This window comes from Tupaia chinensis, unplaced genomic scaffold, assembly GCF_000334495.1.
Source record: "Tupaia chinensis unplaced genomic scaffold, TupChi_1.0 Scaffold000238_1, whole genome shotgun sequence".
Taxonomy (NCBI): Eukaryota; Metazoa; Chordata; class Mammalia; order Scandentia; family Tupaiidae; genus Tupaia; species Tupaia belangeri.
Window position 1 is genome coordinate 6,835,630 of NW_006159716.1, and position 17,592 is coordinate 6,853,221.

The 17,592-nt window shown below is 39.6% G+C and overlaps 1 protein-coding gene across 1 annotated transcript in view; it reads right to left on the reverse strand.

The window, feature by feature from the left end:
- The window catches only part of ZFAND3 (zinc finger AN1-type containing 3), a gene marked incomplete at its 5' end in the record, with an annotated part of 258,640 nt that overhangs the window by 70,776 nt on the left and 170,272 nt on the right, over positions 1-17,592 (reverse strand). Inside the window, 1 exon segment of the mRNA XM_014587859.2 lies at positions 4,089-4,154. Within this exon segment, the coding sequence (XP_014443345.1) occupies positions 4,089-4,154 (66 nt within the window).

The following is a 17,592-nucleotide window of genomic DNA, read 5'->3' on the forward strand; positions in this document are numbered from 1 at the left end:
TAGCTCTCAATTAAGAACTCTCTTTATAATGACTAAGAAATGACACCACTGTATGATAATTATTTACTGATTGTCCATGCCTAAAGGCCAATCTGGGATCTTTCTGGGGGATCCTAAGAAAGCCTCTCGTGATAGAAGCACCAAGAACAAGTATTAGAAACATGAATCTTACTCTTTTTTATGTTTTAAATTGCCAGAGTGCATGTGCTTCCCAGAGACAAAGAGAGAAAGCACCCCCAATGGAGCAGGGTCACACTGACACTGTGATTCTTTTCCCTGCATTTCCTCATCTGCTCGGTGTATTTTTCAAGCCATTGGGGCCAATATTCCAACCACAGCTGGCTATGTGGGATCCAGCTCCCTATGCAGAGGGCTTAACCACTAGGTACTGGGGCCAGCCCTGACTCCTACTCTTAAAGAAGCTACATGTAAAGACTGCGAGGAAAATGCCAGCAATGTAACAATAACAAATGGTGATTCAGAAGAAAAAGGACCATAATCCCCACCATGGGAAACCTGATGACTGAAGGACAAGAGAAAAATGGAAACAAAGACAGTTAAACTGAGGTTCTCAAAGCAAATCATTTCATTTCTCAAAATCAGGAAATTCTGTCTTCTAGAGTCAGGGCCAGTATTTAAGGCTGAGGCATTCTGGCTCGCCAGGACAGCCTCAGGAGGCACAGGATAAGCTTCTTGAAAAGAAGTACAACAGGCTGAATTGGATGACCTTTAATATCCACACTGAGAAATCTCAACTTTCCTTCAGGCTTTTTAGAAGACAACCTGCACACTGCATTAATTTCCGTTCAAACCAGGAATTCTCAGTCTTTTTCTAGTTAAGAGGTATGTAGAGTCTAGGCCTAAATGAAGGCCTAGAAATGTGTGCCTGAGAGTTATCATGTCACTCATGAAGACTTAAGATGAATATTACCCTCAGTTCCTACTATAATACTGATATGCAACAGAGAACATGACCAATGTAAAACCAACTAATGAAACTGGGCATGGCAATGATTCTGTTTTACTCTTTCCTCTGCCCAAAATACCTATGGATGTGTTTGCCATCAGCTAATGGGTACCCAATATATACACATAATTTTTAATAATAAGATAATGGGGCCAGGAGGTGGTGTAGTGGTTAAGGCGCTGAACTCCCACATGGCTGATTGAGTTTCTAGTTCCAGACTAACAGCTTGAAAATCACGCTGGATGTGTGTGTGTGTGTGTGTGTGTGTGTGTGTGTGTCCAAAATCTCAAGAGAAGCATGGAAGAGAAGGGGCTGCAGTGTGGCTATACCTCCTTGTGGGGTGATTTCTCACCTTCTCTCTTTCTGGCAAGCATTACATGCCCTGTGACAAAAACCTTTAAAAAAATTATAATTGTAACTACTGATTATCAAAGACCTACTATGTGAGCTTTATTTACATTATTTCTTTTAAGTTTATTTATTTCTGAAATAAATAAATATGAAAGACTAAAGAGAGATGGAGGAAGGTAGAGGGAGGCGAGCACCCCCAAAGGGTCTTCAGCAGCCAACCCCAGCCTCAATTGGCTTAGATCGTAGGTGCACACCCTACATGTAAAGGGAGGCCCTAGGACATGAACCAGGGACCTTCTCATGTGGGTCCACTTGTGTTACTACTGTGTCACCATCTGGACCCTTTATGTGCATTCTTTCTTTTCTTACATTGAACATGTGAGGGAAACTCATCATCCCATTTTATGGATAAAGAACAAATTGTGAGATGCTACCTTACTTACCTGAGATTGAAATTTACTTAGATTTTTGTTTTTTCTTTTTTTTGGAGAGGTTTTCGCAATAGGGCGCGTGCGCTCACCAGAAAGACAGAGAGAGAGAGAGAGAGAGAGAGACAGAAAGTGAGAAATCACCCCCCAGGAGGGATGGCCACGCCACAATCCTTTCTCCTCCATTCTCCTCTCAGGATCTTGGTCACGCATGCACATATGCCCAACGTGAGTTTAAGCCACCGGGTCTGGGACTCGAACCATAGTTGACTTCAGAGGAGATCAGCGACATAGCCATTACTAAATCAGATTCGGAAACAAGATCTAATTCCAGAATTCACATGTTAAAACTTCTTCAGTCTATGCTATATTCATAAATCTGTTTCATTCTTTCTAAATTTCATTCAAGCATAGGCTTTTCTACTGTCTAGACAGAAGAAGAAATATGTGAGACCAGCAGATGGTGTAATGGTTAAATCACTAGATTCCCATGTAGTTGGCCATGGTTTGAGTCCTGGACTCAGTGGCTTAAAATTCATGTCGAGTGCATGTGCATACATGCCCAGAATCCTGAGTTCTCTTTGGCGAACTCACATGCCCTATAACAAAAATGTCTCAAAAAAAAAAAAAAAAAAAAGAGAGAGAGAGAGAGAATAAAGAGAAAAAAAAATATGTAATTAAAATAAAATGTGAAAAGCAGTAACATGATATAGCAGAAAATGCATCTGAAATACATGTATTCAAGTCCTGACTCTGTTACTCACTAGCAACATTACCTTAGGAAACAGATTTCTAACTTTCTGAGTGCCCATTTTTTTTAATCTATAAAAGAGGAATATAGAACTGTTCTGAAGATTAAATGAACATGTAGTATATGGAATGGTGCCTGAAAATGCAATAAGAAGCATGTAATAAATCTATTATTTTTAGACATATAAAATAGTATGGAAGCAGAGAGAATTAAAAAGATTTACCTAGAAAATGTACAAAGTACATGACATTTCAGAAAGGTTCCTGCCAGTTTTAGTGTCTAAATTCAGTACATGAACCTCTTTCCCAACCAAACCTCTCAGGACAGCCCACTGGTGTGCCCAAGGCTCATGCTATCTGAACATCTTGGTAGTGCTAACAGTAAACCTTGCCTTGAGGGTCCAGACTGGAAGGAAAGAAGAAATACACCTGGCATGTAAAGTGTTGGACCTGAAATTGAAGGGCTCTCAATGCTGTTAAACTTCTGGATTGAATGGGTAGGTAACTGGCTTTCCAACTTTCCCACTGGCTAAAGAGGAATGTCCTTCTCACTCCAGGGCACAGTTCTCTTCTACCTCGATCAGGTAGAGAAGTCCCTCTACCTAATGGAGCTTGGAGACTGGGTATCGGAGGGATGAGAGTGTGCCAAGACTACTTCACACACCTCTGCCTCAAGGTTGGTCATTTGGAAGAGAAAAATGAAATTAAATTTCTTGGAGTAAAATGCCTGGATTTTACTCTCAAAACTGTGCAAAGACTGGCCTGTTTTAGGTTGAACATCAAACTACAAGCATTTAAAGAAGTGAAGGGTTCAGTGTAAATTACACATGAAAGAGTTTGTGCTATTTCTGCTGGGGAGTTAAAAGGACTTTTAAGTTATGAAAAAATACTTTGTGACCTTTGGAAAAACAATATAATTATTTTGATTCTTCCAAATATAATCCTTGAGATAGTTTAAATAGCAGGCAACATTATTAGAAAAAGCAAATATTGTTTTAAAATAAATTAGGCTGTAGGTTAGTGGAGCTACGGGCATTATGGCTGCTCTTTGGAGAGTGACAAGATTCATGACTTCATGTTTAATAAAAATGTCACAGATGCACAAAGATGTTTTTAGGATACTATGCATCTGAAAAAAATGATTTAGGCAAATCTTGTGGATTTAAGAAGAATAAAAAAAAAATCCTCCAAAACTAACATAATATAATTGTCAAATTAATTTTTCTAGCCTCCTTATTTAAACAACGTCGTTTTTTTAGTAGGTCTAAGACTTAAGACAAATTAGCCACATGCTACAAACTGGGCATTTCTGTATGCTAGGTCTTAATAACATTCATCAGGTTTTTAGGAAGTAGGTTTATTTTGATGTCCACCTTCTTTGATCTTGCTACCAGCATTAACTCAGTCAAAATGACTCCCAAGAACACCATTTTGACCTCTACTCACCTCTACTCCTAATACTAAGCAATCACTTCACAATTGATGAAAGAAATTAAGAGAATGACCTGGCAAGCACGCCATGTTGGAAGCAGCTGCGAATCTCCATGAAGAGTTCAGATAAGGCTGAGTACACATAAGAACGATGTACATACCTGTACCACAGGATCTTTTGGTTGGTGTGATTAATGAGACATGAGCTGTGTCTCTGCATGGCCCACCTGGAAACAGAAAGGCAGACGCATCAGTCAGGACACAGTCTCAACATGAGCACAGGTGCTATCTTGAAAAGAAACCTACAAAAGGAAGGATCAACTTCCAAATATGCATGAGAGTTCATACAAAAGATGGTGGTGGTTATGGTAGTGGGTTAATTTTAAGGGCCTAAAAATCAGCAATTTAATCTATAGAGATCCATAGTTTTTCTACATTATAACATGGTTTCAGTTAAGTCTCACATATGTTAAGTTAAAAGATAAAAATTTAATTAGAAATCAGATCCAGGTGAAAGAATATTATGACCTATTAATTTGGGGAGATGAGTTCTTCCACAAAGCAGTAGCCCTCTTAGTTGATCTCAGTGGTTATTTCACATTTCTATTGCAAAGCTAGCCTCACCTGAAGGGGGAAACTCCCAATGGAACAACAAACTGCTTGTCAGAATAAGAATCATTTATACATATATAAGGAAAGCACTGCTGACCAAGGAAGAATATCCAGTTTCATTATAAGAAGTATGTTATGAAGTGGGCCTTCCTGGAATCTTGTGGGCCCAGATAATCTGATGAGATCCAGAGGCATAGCTCACGACTATGCGGGAGAGATGGCCAGTGAGTGAAGACATAAAAAGCAACAGTTTTATTCTGCAGAATCAAGACCACCAACATATCCTGAAGATGACACTGATATACACTCCAACACCCCCCACCATGACCATGCCCTACTTTTTGAAATGAGAAGTCATTGTACAAATAAGAAGGCGAGGTTCTTGACATGACCCGAGAGGGGATGTGGTAATGATCATAAAGGAACAGAACACGCAGGCAAATGTTACATGTGTATTTGAAAAGGCCTCCCAGATGACGATGACTAGCACAGGGCAAACATGGTTACCTGGCACATGATAGGAATTCCTATCATTTAAGTTATTCAGTGAAAGAAAGAAAAGATGAAAGAGCTCTGAGACCTGTTCTTAGAGTCTATGCCACTCATGTCCCTGGGATGAGGGACTTGGAGCCCTCACGTAAGAAGTCAACCACAAGCCCGCTCGTTCCTGTACCAAGGCCTGAGCGGCAGCAACCCTAGAACAGGTGTAAGACGACACAGAAGGGGCATTTTAAAAAAGAGAAAGACCCACGTGCATTGTTGACATTAAGGAACACCTGTGCCTACTCTGTGTCACTACAGCTTAGTCCCATAGTCAAGGAGCTTATAATTTTGTTAGAAAGACAAAATTCAGATACATAAATAAATAACAATACAGTACAACAATAAATAGTTTGATGGAAAATACTCAAATGCCAAAGACTGTGGAAGAGGTAATAGATGCTACATGAAATCAAGGATGTTCACCATTGGTTAGCATTACACATATATGCAAGAATTTGAATTTGAGTCAAGAACTGGAGAGTTGAAAAGTCAAACTAGGGACCGGCAGGCGGTGTAGTGGATGGGGCACTGGATTCCCACATAGCCGGTGACGGTTTGAGTCCTGGATCAGATGGCTTGAAACTCACGCTGAGCATGTATACATGTGGGCCCAAAATCCTGAGAGGAGAATGGCAGGGAAGGGACTGTGACATGGCCAATTTCCCTGGGAGTGGTATCTCACTTTCTCTCTCTCCATCTCTCTGGCAAGTGCACATGCCCTACAGGAAATAATTTCTCACACACACACAAAAAAAAATCAGACTAAAGAGCAGTGTGTTTCAATGGAAAAGTTTTCTACAAATGTCACATTGACCAGAGAAAACTTAACATAATAAAATTCCAGAGGTTCAAATGGGCAACTGTGACAAGAAAATAGGCAACATCAAGAGACACTGAGCCACATACAAAGCCATCACAAACTCGACAACCTCAAGAACTCTTTGGGCACTTATAGCTCCATAAAATACCATAGCTTCTGATCCACATAAGAATGTTTTGTTGTTGTTGTTAATTAAAGCATACTTATTTCTGGGAAAGTACAGACTTTCCCAGAAAGAAGACTCAGTTTAAGTCCTACAACTTCTTTTTTTTTTTTTTTTTTTTGCTATAGGGCGTGTGTGCTTGCCAGAAAGACAGAGAGAGACAGAGAAATAGAAAGCAATCTTCTCTTGGGATCTTGGGCACTCATGCACAAGAGCCCAGCATGAGTTTAAGCCACCGGGTCTGGGACTCGAACCACAGTTGACTACATGGGAGTCCAGCAACATAGCCATTACGCTAACTGCTGGTCCCAGTCCTACAACTACTTCTTACTTGCTGAGGAATCCTGGATAATCTGGATCTTTAGTATCTTTTACCAAAAAATGGGAAAAGTAAAATTGCCAATAAGCCACAGAGGGTTGATGGATCACCTTTTGTTTTTGTTTTTGTTTTTTGTTTTTTTAATAAATAAATAAGCAAACAAATGGGAGGAGGGGCTTCATAGGGCCAGTAGATGGCAAGGTTGAGGTGCCTGGTTCGCACATGGCAGACTGCACAGCTCGAGTCCCAGACCCAGCTGCTTGAAAAACATGGTGCTTATGCATGTGTGCCCAAAATCCTGAGAGAAAAATGGAAGAGGGATTGTGGTTTAACCATGCCCCCAGAGGGTGCTTTCTATTTCTCTCTCTAGCAAGTGCATGCACCCTATAACCAAAAAAAACCAGGAGGCTTCATAAATTATAAAGCTTTACATTATCTGTTACTATCATTTTATCTTCCACCATATTTTATCCTCCCAAAGGTTAAGATTCACATTGTTAGGTTACACTCCATGGTCACAATTATGTAGACTGAGTACTGAACAATGCTCATTAAGCATGTTCATTATTAAGCACTATAAACTGTCTGATTTAATCAGGAAAGTGATGTACACTTTTAAAGAACATTTCGTTGAGGTATAACAAAGAACGAAATACTAGGATGAAGTGTAAAAATATTAAATATACATCCTGACATCCTGAGGGACTTAAATATATACATACTTGCATCAGATCAAAAGGTTAAAACATTTTCAACATCTGCAAAGCTCTGGGAATTATTTTTTAAAATACAGATTCCTGGGACCAGCAGATGGCGTAATGGCTACGTTGTTGAACACCCATGTAGTTGACCATGGTTTGAGTCTTGGACCTGGTGGCTTGAAACTCAAACTGGACGTGTGTCTGTACATGCCCAAAATCCCAAGAGGAGAATGGAAGAGAAGGGATCGGTGTGGCCATCCCCCTAGGGGGTGATTTCTCGCTTTCTGTCTCTGTGCGACTCTGGTGAGCACACACACCCTATAGCAAAAATCTCTCTAAAAAATAAATAAAAACACAGATTCCTTGGTAAATACTCTGGAAACTTTGCTATGATAGGTATACATTTCTAAGCACAATGTTACATTTCTGAACACAATGTAAACATTAATATCCAGGTAGAATTGCCTCTTTGGTCCAGTAGGCAGTACGTCAATCTCATAATCTGAAAGTCTTGAGTTCAAACTTCAGAACAGCCAATGGAATGACTTTCTTTTCAATCTAAAGAAAGGAAGTTAAATATCTTTGTTAAGGGGCCAGCAAATGGCATTGGGGTTAAGGTGCTAGATTCCCACATGGCAGTCCTGGACCTGGTGACTTTCTCTCCCTCGTGTACCCTTATAGCAAATTCTGAAATAATAATAAAATTAAATAAATAATTCTTTCAAAATACATATCTAGTTACTTCCAAATCTCCGGTAACACGCTCTTTAACCTCAATATCTAGCCATGATCACTGAGTTTCCACAACACAGTGAGCTGCACAGAACACAGGAGTCAATAATGACAGAACTAACAGAATACTTTTTATAAAAGGCATAAAATAATTCAGCCAGTAAAATCATAAGAGAAAAGAGAAATCACCAAGTCAAAATTTGTAACAAAATCTGGCTGGGACTCACAAATTAATGCCCTGTGTTTACAAACGTCCTAAAAGATTATCAAATAAGAGAAGGGTTTATCCTTCTAAAAATTCTAGTGAATGAATTTTTGTAGATTTTGGCAAAAACACAGATAACTTTAAGGCTACCTACCATATCTCAACATGCATCATCATGAAAGTATTCTCCTGAGAGCTTGTTAAACTAACAACCCAATCCAATGAATTCACTACATTACAGTAAAGTACAAATAGAACCACAGTTGAGCCTAGACAAATTGACAGCAAGAGTAACTGGCAGTGATAATATACCCCGGCTTTGATAATTGGGCAATATTATAAACAGAGAGCTTACAATGAAGTTTGGTCTGGCAGACTATAACCTATGAAACACTTTAAAATACCAAACAGAAGCATATGAGCATTACTCATATATTTTACATTAATTGTGCTGTCATCCAAATTCCTATACTCTTGAATAAAAGGAGCAGCCATAAGAGATTATATCTAAACTTACACAATTAATCTTTTTTTTTTTAAAGAGAGATTTTTTGCTACAAGGCACATGCTCACTAGACACACAGAGAGAAAGCGAGAAATCACCACCCAGGGGGGATGACCATGCTGCAATCCCTTCTCCTCCATTCTCTTTTCAGTATTTTGGGCATGTGTGCACATATACGTGGAGTGAGTTTCCAGGACTTGAACTATGATTGGCTATGTGGGAGTCCAGAGACATAACCATTACACCATCTACTGGTCCCACACAATTAATTCTAAATCAACCCTGTTAAAATGAATGTACAAAATTAAGGGCCACTCAAGGTAAACCTTTTTGAGTTTCAGTCCAAAATAATAAAAATGTAACAAGGTTCTGAGGTAGTTACAGCTAAGTTCTGAAATTTAGTGGTAAGGGTCAAAGTCAGAGAGCATCTTCTTCATCAAAGAACTACTCACATTTTCATACTGCCTGAGAGAGGGGCTGACATATGACCCCACAAATCACATAAACTCTGCTCCCATTTTTAGCCTTTCTTTTTTCCAAGGTATAGGATGGGCAGAGCTAGCAACTTAATAGCAAGATAAGGAAGACGTTTCGTTAACTGTGAGTCCCACAGGTACATGAAAGGCAAGGGAGCAAGTGCGCACGTGCGAGTGCGTACACTGAGTGGGACTGCGGTTGGGACAAGAGATGTATTTCTAAGCACAGAACAATTCAAGGCATTATGGTCTAACCTATATAAGTGGCAAATAAATTGGAAAAAATAATTTTTGGGTTTTAAATTTTTTTTTTTGAGAGATTTTCACTGTAGGGCGCGTGCGCTCGCCAGACAGACAGAGAGAGACATAGAGACAGAAAGCGAGAAATCACTCCCCAGGGGGGATGGTCACGCCGCAATCCCTTCTCCTCCATTCTCCTCTCGGGATCTTGGGCACGCATGCACACGCGCCCGGCGTGAGTTTTAAGCCACCGGGTCCAGGACACGAACCACGGTCGACCACGTGGGAGTCCAGCGACATAGCCATTATGCTAACTGCTGGTTCCCGGTTTTAAAATGTTTTTAAAAAGTTATTAAGTTCTGGGCCAGTAGTTGGTGTGGAGGTTGAGGCACTGGATCCCATATGGCCTAGTCCTGGATTCAGCGGCTTGAAAACTCACACACCAAGTGTATGTGTGTACATGGGAAAAATCCTGTGAGGAGACTGGAGGAAAAGAGACTGCAGCATGGCTGTCCCTGCTGGGGGGATGATTTTTCACTCCCCTCCATTTCTGACGTATGCACATGCCCTATAGCAAAACTTAAAAAAAAGAAAAATTATATTCTTTAATATGACAGATTTAGAATTCTGAACCAGATGATAATAAGATTAACCAACCTCAACTAACTTATAGCCAACTGTTGTGAGTGCCTTTTGCTTTCTTCTGTTAGAACAAATGAATTAAGTAGCTGATTTTTTAGAAAATTCATTATTTGAAAATATTTACTAACACACTAGCATTTCACATTTATTATTACATTCCGAAGATTTTTTCCTAAAATAATGTTTCAACAATTACAAGGTTGGAATCTGCAACTGAATAATGCCTATAGTAGCTTGTGATTTGTGACCAGGAAAGTCTGAAGAAGCTAGCTTTTCTTCTAGGGATGTTTCTATTCTTGTATTAATGGTGTCATACATAATGCAGCACTATGGATTGCATTTGCAATTCCACATGAAAGTCCTGAAATGATATTCTTCAGCTATATTTTCAACAGGGAGAAATCTTTATAGCATTTACAATAGGGTGGTGGATTTTCTTGGGCAAATAGTACTGAGTTCAGCCCTGTTAAGACATGGGTCAAATCTGCACACGCACTTCACTTGTAACTTGCAAAAAAAAAAAAAAAACAGAATTAAATAAAGGTATTTCATTAACCATCAACATTCACATTTCAAAGTGAAGTAGCAGAAATATTTTTTTTCTTTTTTTCTTTTTTTCTATGGGGCATATGCGATTGCCAGAAAGACAGAGAGAGACAGAGAGACAGAAAGCGAGAAATCACCCCCAAGGGGGGATGACCACGCCACAATCCCTTCTCCTCCATTCTCTTCTCAGGATCTTGGGCACGCACGCACATACGCCCAACGTTGAGTTTAAGCCACTGGGTCTGGGACTCAAACCACGGTTGACTACATGGGAGTTCAGTGACATAGCCATTACGCTAACTGCTGGTCCAAAGTAGCAGAATTTTTTTAAAAAAATTTCAGCCTCCTATAGAGTTATTGACCATGTCGAAAACCCTGAGCTATGTAAGTGGTCGATCCTATAAGCCAGTTGAAAACTATGATGCAAGGAGCTGCTTTTAATATAGCAATCCTTCTAGGCACTGAAAACCCAAGAACCAGTAAATATAGAAAAATATTAACAGTATTTCTCCTTAACCTTGAACTCGCAATCAACAAACTACTCTGAAAGGTTTTGTTAAAACAGCTGTTATTTTTGACTCCTGATTCTTTTAGGTCTCACTGGCTACAGTTAAAAGCAAGTGCTAAAACCCATCAATAAGCAAAAATGGACTGTCAAGGAGTCAGCTAACTAAAAATTGCCAGAAGCTCAATAATCAAACAAATATTCTACTATCAGCCCTTTCTTGATAACTGCAAAACATTAATACACAAAAATAGTCATTCCTTTTACAGATTTATAACACTTCAATTTTGTTGCTTAATTAACCTGACATTTACATAACAGTATCTAATTAATTTCCAACTAAAGGCACTGTGGGCTAATTAAAAATGCATCATCCTTTTTTAACCAGCTTGTCAATTTTACTCTGTCATAATCTGTACACTGTTTACCTTTGCACCATCTCACTTTTCCAGGCTCACAGTTCTAAAAGGTGATTTTAGACAACAGACTTAAGAGACACAACTCTCCTTTCTGTAGGGATTCAGAATATTTTAATGAGAGTATCTTAATGAAAACAGCAATGTAAACTCTACATTGTCTTCCTGTTATGGCCATGTTAAGAACATGATACTATCTTTGGAACCAGCAGTTAGCGTAATGGCTATGTCGCTGGACTCCCACGTAGTCGACCGCGGTTCGCGTCCCGGACCCAGTGGCTTAAAACTCACGCCGGGCGTGTGTGCGTGCGTGCCCATGATCCCGAGAGGAGAATGGAGGAGAAGGGATTGCGGCGTGACCATCCCCCCTGGGGAGTGATTTCTCGCTTTCTGTCTCTATGTCTCTCTCTGTCTGTCTGGCGAGCGCACGCGCCCTATAGCGAAAAATCTCTCTCAAAAAAAAAAAAAAAAAAAAGAACATGATACTATCTTTTAAACGTATTCAAATAATCTACATTTCTTCAGTAGTAAAATATTTCTTATTTTTAAAAGTATGTTTGTTTATTTCTTCTTTGGGAAAGAGAGACAAAGACCTTCAACAGGGTCTTCATGCCACAATTCACCCCTAGCCTCAGCCAGCCTTGGACACAGGCATGCATGGCTGTGTACCCAGCATGTATGGACAGACCTCGGGATGCAAACCGGGGCCTTCCAAGGTATGCCAGCATCCTGGAACTTTGTGCTACTACTGAACCATCAGCTGGCCCCAAGATATTCCTTCTTTAAAAGCCTTTGACATACATGTGGACATTTAAAATAGTAAAGAACTGATAGTAGTAAGTGAATACCAGGAACAGATCATAATGCACAGAAAAATAAGTCATCTCTTCAGGAAAAAAAAAAACAAAAACAAAAACATTATTCTCCAAGTTCACTCTAAACTTGCAATTCATACTTTGTTTTAATGAGAAAGGACACACCTAATCGGTCTACATAATCGAGTTTGAAAAGCACTATCAATTAGAAATAAGTACACGTAAAAATATGAGTGGAAATCTAAGTTTACAGGAAATCTCCAGAACAGATCATAGCCCTCCCAGTTCTCCAAATGAAACGACCAAATTAAACCATTTACAAAGCTTGTTACAGAATCTACATGTTAATTTTCCAGATACAAGTTCTAATTCTAACTCACTACATGATCTCTCACACCACTTTGATCTAAATGAAGGATTTATGAGCTGGAATTTTCAAAGTGAGTCAAAATTTGCTACTGGTAGTTTATCCATTGTGCTCATAATCGACTTCTCAACAAAATTTCATTAGTACTCCACCCTGACTCCCCTAAATGATTACAGGCTGGGGAACTCTGCAAAGATTATGTGGGCTGTCGGGACCAGTAGTTAGCATAATGGCTATGTCGCTGGACTCCCATGTAGTCGACTGCGGTTCGCGTCCTGGACCCAGTGGCTTAAACTCATGCCGGGTGCGTGTGCATGCATGCCCAAGATCCCGAGAGGGGAATGGAGGAGAAGGGACTGCGGCATGACCATCCCCCCCGGGGGGTGATTTCTTGCTTTCTGTCTCTCTGTCTCTGTCTGTCTGGTGAGTGCACGCGCCCTATCGCAAAAACCTCTCAAAAAAAAAAAATGATTATGTGGGCTGTGTGTGTCTGTAGGGGGCTGGACATTAGTCATTCAATAGAAATAAAATTTGAATTCTCCCATACCACTTTTCTCAGGGAATAACACTATGAGTGAACCGAAATCAAGAATGCTTTTCATTTCCTTTAAAGGCTACTGATGGACTTTGAACGAATAGTGACAGGGGCTGGTGGGTGGCGGAGTGGTTAAAGCTCTGGACTCTCACACAACTGACTGCAGTTCGAGTCTCATACACAGAGGCTTGAGACTCCCGCTGGGCATATGTGTGCGCATGCACACATGTGTGCCCAGAGTCCCCAGAGGACAACGGAGGAGAAAGGACTGCTGCGTGGCCATTCCCCCCAGGGTGGGTGAAGGTGATGTCTAGCTTTCTCATTCTCTGTCTCTCCAGTGAACACATATGCTCTATAGCAAAAATCTCTCTAAAAATAAGGAGTGGAGGTGGACATCCCTGCTGGGGCCACAAGCTGTGTTTTAGAAGAAATGCTCTTCCTGACCCAGTAATGACATCAATGGAATAAGGCATCAAGGGTAGGGACAATCTGACTCGTAATAGTGACCAAGCATATTAGATGTTCAAAACGTGTTCATTATTTTATGAAAGTGATCCAGGTCCAAAGTAATTACTGCACGTGCCTAGCTATTCACGAGGAAAATGGAATTATTAATAAACACAGTTGATTTTCATATTAATCTAGCATAGCAGTTCCCCAAATTTTTGGCCTTGGGACTACTTTAAAAATTATTGAGAACATCAAAGAACCCGTGTTTATTTGTAATTGTATCTACTGACATTTACCCCACTTAAAATTTAAAATGACAAACTTTTAAATATTCTCATTTAAAACTGACAAAATTTTATGTCAACATGAAAACATATTATTTAATGAAAAATAACCATAAATTTTGAAAATAGTGAGAGAAACCTGGCTTAAAGAAAGACACCTACGGGCTAGCCAGGTGGCGTGATGGTTAAGGCGGCTGGATTTCATATGGCCAACTGTATAGTTTAAGTCCAGGACGCAGTGGCTTGAAAAACACATTGTGCATGTGTGCATGCATGCCCAATGGAGGAGAAAGAACTATGGTGTGATCATCATCCCTAGGGGGTGCTTTTTCACTTTCTCTCTTCCTCTTTCTGTCTTTCTCTGGTCAGTACACATGTTCTACAGCAAACAAATGGATTGAAAAAGAAAGAAAAGAAGATGATACCTGGATTTTCATATCCACATCCACCACCCAATCTGCTGGATGTTTTGTTTATTCACATGGTGTATATATAGAAAACCCACCCCTACACAGATACTTAGTTAGAATGGAAAGATCTCATGAACTCTGTGAATTTGTCTTGGGGACCTATATAGGTCTTCAGACTACACTTTCTGAATCACTGGTATAGAACAAAACAGTGAACCTAAAAGTTAATATGATTCCGAATTTCCCCATTCTCCTTACAGCCTAATAGCTTATCTAGTCTTGTAGAGACCAGGCAATGCACTAAGTGAAAAACATAGTAAAAGTTTGCCTTTCTTAACAAAATATTAATATTTAAATAAACAGGGACCAACAGTTAGTGTAATGACTACATCACTGGACTCCCATGTAGTCGACCGCGGTTCGAGTCCCAGACCCGGTGACTTAAACTCGCACCGGGCATGTGTGCGTGTATGTCCACTATCCCAAGAGGAGAATAGAGAAGGGATTATGACGTGGTCATCCCCCCTGGGGAGTGATTTCTCATTTTCTGTCTCTCTGTCTCTCTGTCGAGCACACGCACCCTATGGCAAAAACCTCTGCACCTCCTCCCCCCAAATTAAATAAACAAAGACAAAAGATAGTGGAATAAACTCTACAGTTATAATTTCAAACCAGGACACTTCAATATTTGTGCTATTTATGTAAGAAGAACAAAAACATGTTTCTTAGAACTCAAGGTAAGTAGTTCAATTTATTTTCAGTTTTTCAGATGTGCTCTCTCATCTTTAGAATCCTTATCACTAAAACAGAGCTTCCTATGTACTAAGATTCTGAAAAACACCACCAATACTTCAAAACGTGGTAAAGCCTAATAGTAGTTAACAGTGAAATTCTAAGACATCATCATCTTGGAGATCAAGACCAGAACTCTTTCTGGAGAGGTCAAAATATCACCTGGCTAATAAAATCAGTACTAATTTTAGACACTGTTTTGCTTCTCTCTTGTGACAAAGCATATTTAATATGGATATGAAATCAGGGGCTGTCACCTCTCCAATTTAGGCTTCAGTTTTGACTATTTACAGGCTTAACTAAGGCCAATTCAGAATTCTACATTTGCATTTTATCATCAACATAAGCATGATTCTCATAACAACATTAATAGAGACTCCACTCAGCAGTAAGAGTTGTTTTTTTTTTAAACATAGTTCAGCTAGTATAGCAAGAGTGTTCTCATAAATCTTGGCATCAGCAACTGAAAGAAGGCTGCAATGCTTTTCTCAGATAGAGAAGTTACTGATGCTTGTTCTTCATAAGGGGCTTCAGAGAAAATGAACACAGAGATCTATTCAGGCCCAGGTATTACATGAATTTTTTGGTTTTTAAAAACATTTTTATGTATGATACAATGCATGCATGAGAGGCAGGGGCACCCTCCATAGGGCTGAGTCTTACATAATACCCTTTCCGCAGTCCTCCAAACTGCCAGGACCCTTGGCACATGCACCTGGAGGGTATTCAGGCCTACGAGGCCAAGAACTCAAACCAAGGTCAGCATGTAGCTCCCAGCTCCACGATCTGGTACATTACTGACTACGCCACAGAGTCTGGGTCCTCATGGACTTTTAAAAAGAACTTGGAATGCAGATTTCCTGCTTCCCTGCCCCTCTGTTGAGTATCTCTAGTAGGTAGCTGTAGTTAACCTTATTTTATAAACTATGTGAACACTGTCAGGTCTCAGTAATAGAACCTCTTTTTGTAATTAATCATTAAAACTACCACATATGAATTACATACCAAGTATCATTATATTGATATTTTAGAGTTTTTTAATTCCTTACTCAGATGACATCCTACTGTTTTTATTAAATCTAAAGAATCATCTTTTTGCTTGATCAAAAATGAAACAATTCATAAAGTAATTGAGACTATAAATACAAAATGGAAAGTTAAATAGTCACTTAATATTTTTTGGTACTGGAAGTTCTGAAAATTCAGAGAGATGTTCACACACACAATTAAAACTATATTCATGAAAGGTCAAAATGCTACTTCTAATACATCTGAATAGATGCCTCTATTATAATATGATCTTTTTCAGCCAAATGCTTTTGTCATAAAGCTTGGATTTATTTTAAAATCAGCAGTGCTATTCATTACCTGCACCTAAGAAAATAAAAACATGATGACAACTGCGAAGGACCAGACCTATGTGAAGTGTGGCTGTTCACAGTGACCTTTACTTTCACAGAGCAGTACACAGCATTTAATTTAAGAACATTTTTTTAAAACCCTGTATTTGTGGGAGTGAGGGGCAGTGATGGTGTTGCTTCAAAACCTAGTCTGAATATCAATTACTGTATAATCTCATAGGTGGCTGAGAAAATCTCTATGTGAAACTAATCTTTCAGATTTGCAGACTTCTTAAGGGACCTTTGAAAATGAATACTAAAGTTTTTAGGGTTTTTTTTTTTGCTTACAAAGGGAATCTTGAAGAGGGAAATTCTTAAAGTGAGAAAAACAAACATTAAAACTGTTATTTCACAACATGCAAAGTGGCTATGGGCAGAGGGAGGGAGGGAGGGAGAGAGAATGACTGGACTCCCATTATTCCAAAAGTACGAGATAAACTGTCACCACAACAAGGCACTCAAATCTGTAAGGAACACTGTCTCTTCCACTCACTTTGTCTTGGGATTACTGTGTGACGTAGAAAATAATGAAAAAATATTAAGCAGCTAGCCAAGAATCAAGTACAGGCAATGAGAAGCCCTCTTGGGACCAGCAGTTAGCGTAATGGCTAAGTCGCTGAATTCTCATGCAGCCGACCATGGTTCGAGTCTCAGACTCGGTGGCTTAAACTCATGCCAGGTATGTGTGGGGCATGCATGCCCAAGATCCTGAGAGGAGAATGGAGGAGAAGGGATCGTGGCGTGGCTTCCCACCGGTGGGGTGATTTCTCACTCGCTATCTCTCTGTCTCTCTCTTTCTGGCAAGGAAAAAAAAGGAAGCCCTCTTTAGTGTATCAAAACAGAAAAACTGAGTTTCAAAATGAAAGATTAAAAACATATAACACAATAGGTAATTAGATATTACAGATAAGTATAGGGATTCCTCAGAGGAAGCAATCAGAGTGGATGAAGTGATTTTGAGCTGCACCTCAAAGAGCATGAATAAAAATGGTAATCCCACTGCCATGGTGTCTTCTGGGGACAGAAGGCCTGGTTCAGTTCAGAGCTAGGTACCAGTGCTGAGAGGGTTAGGTAGGTCCAGGTTATGAGAGATGTCTGAATAAAATGAAGAATGTGATGGCTACATCTGCTGGTCACATGAATAAGTTCTTGATGCTTTCAAAGAATAGGTATTATATTACATAAAG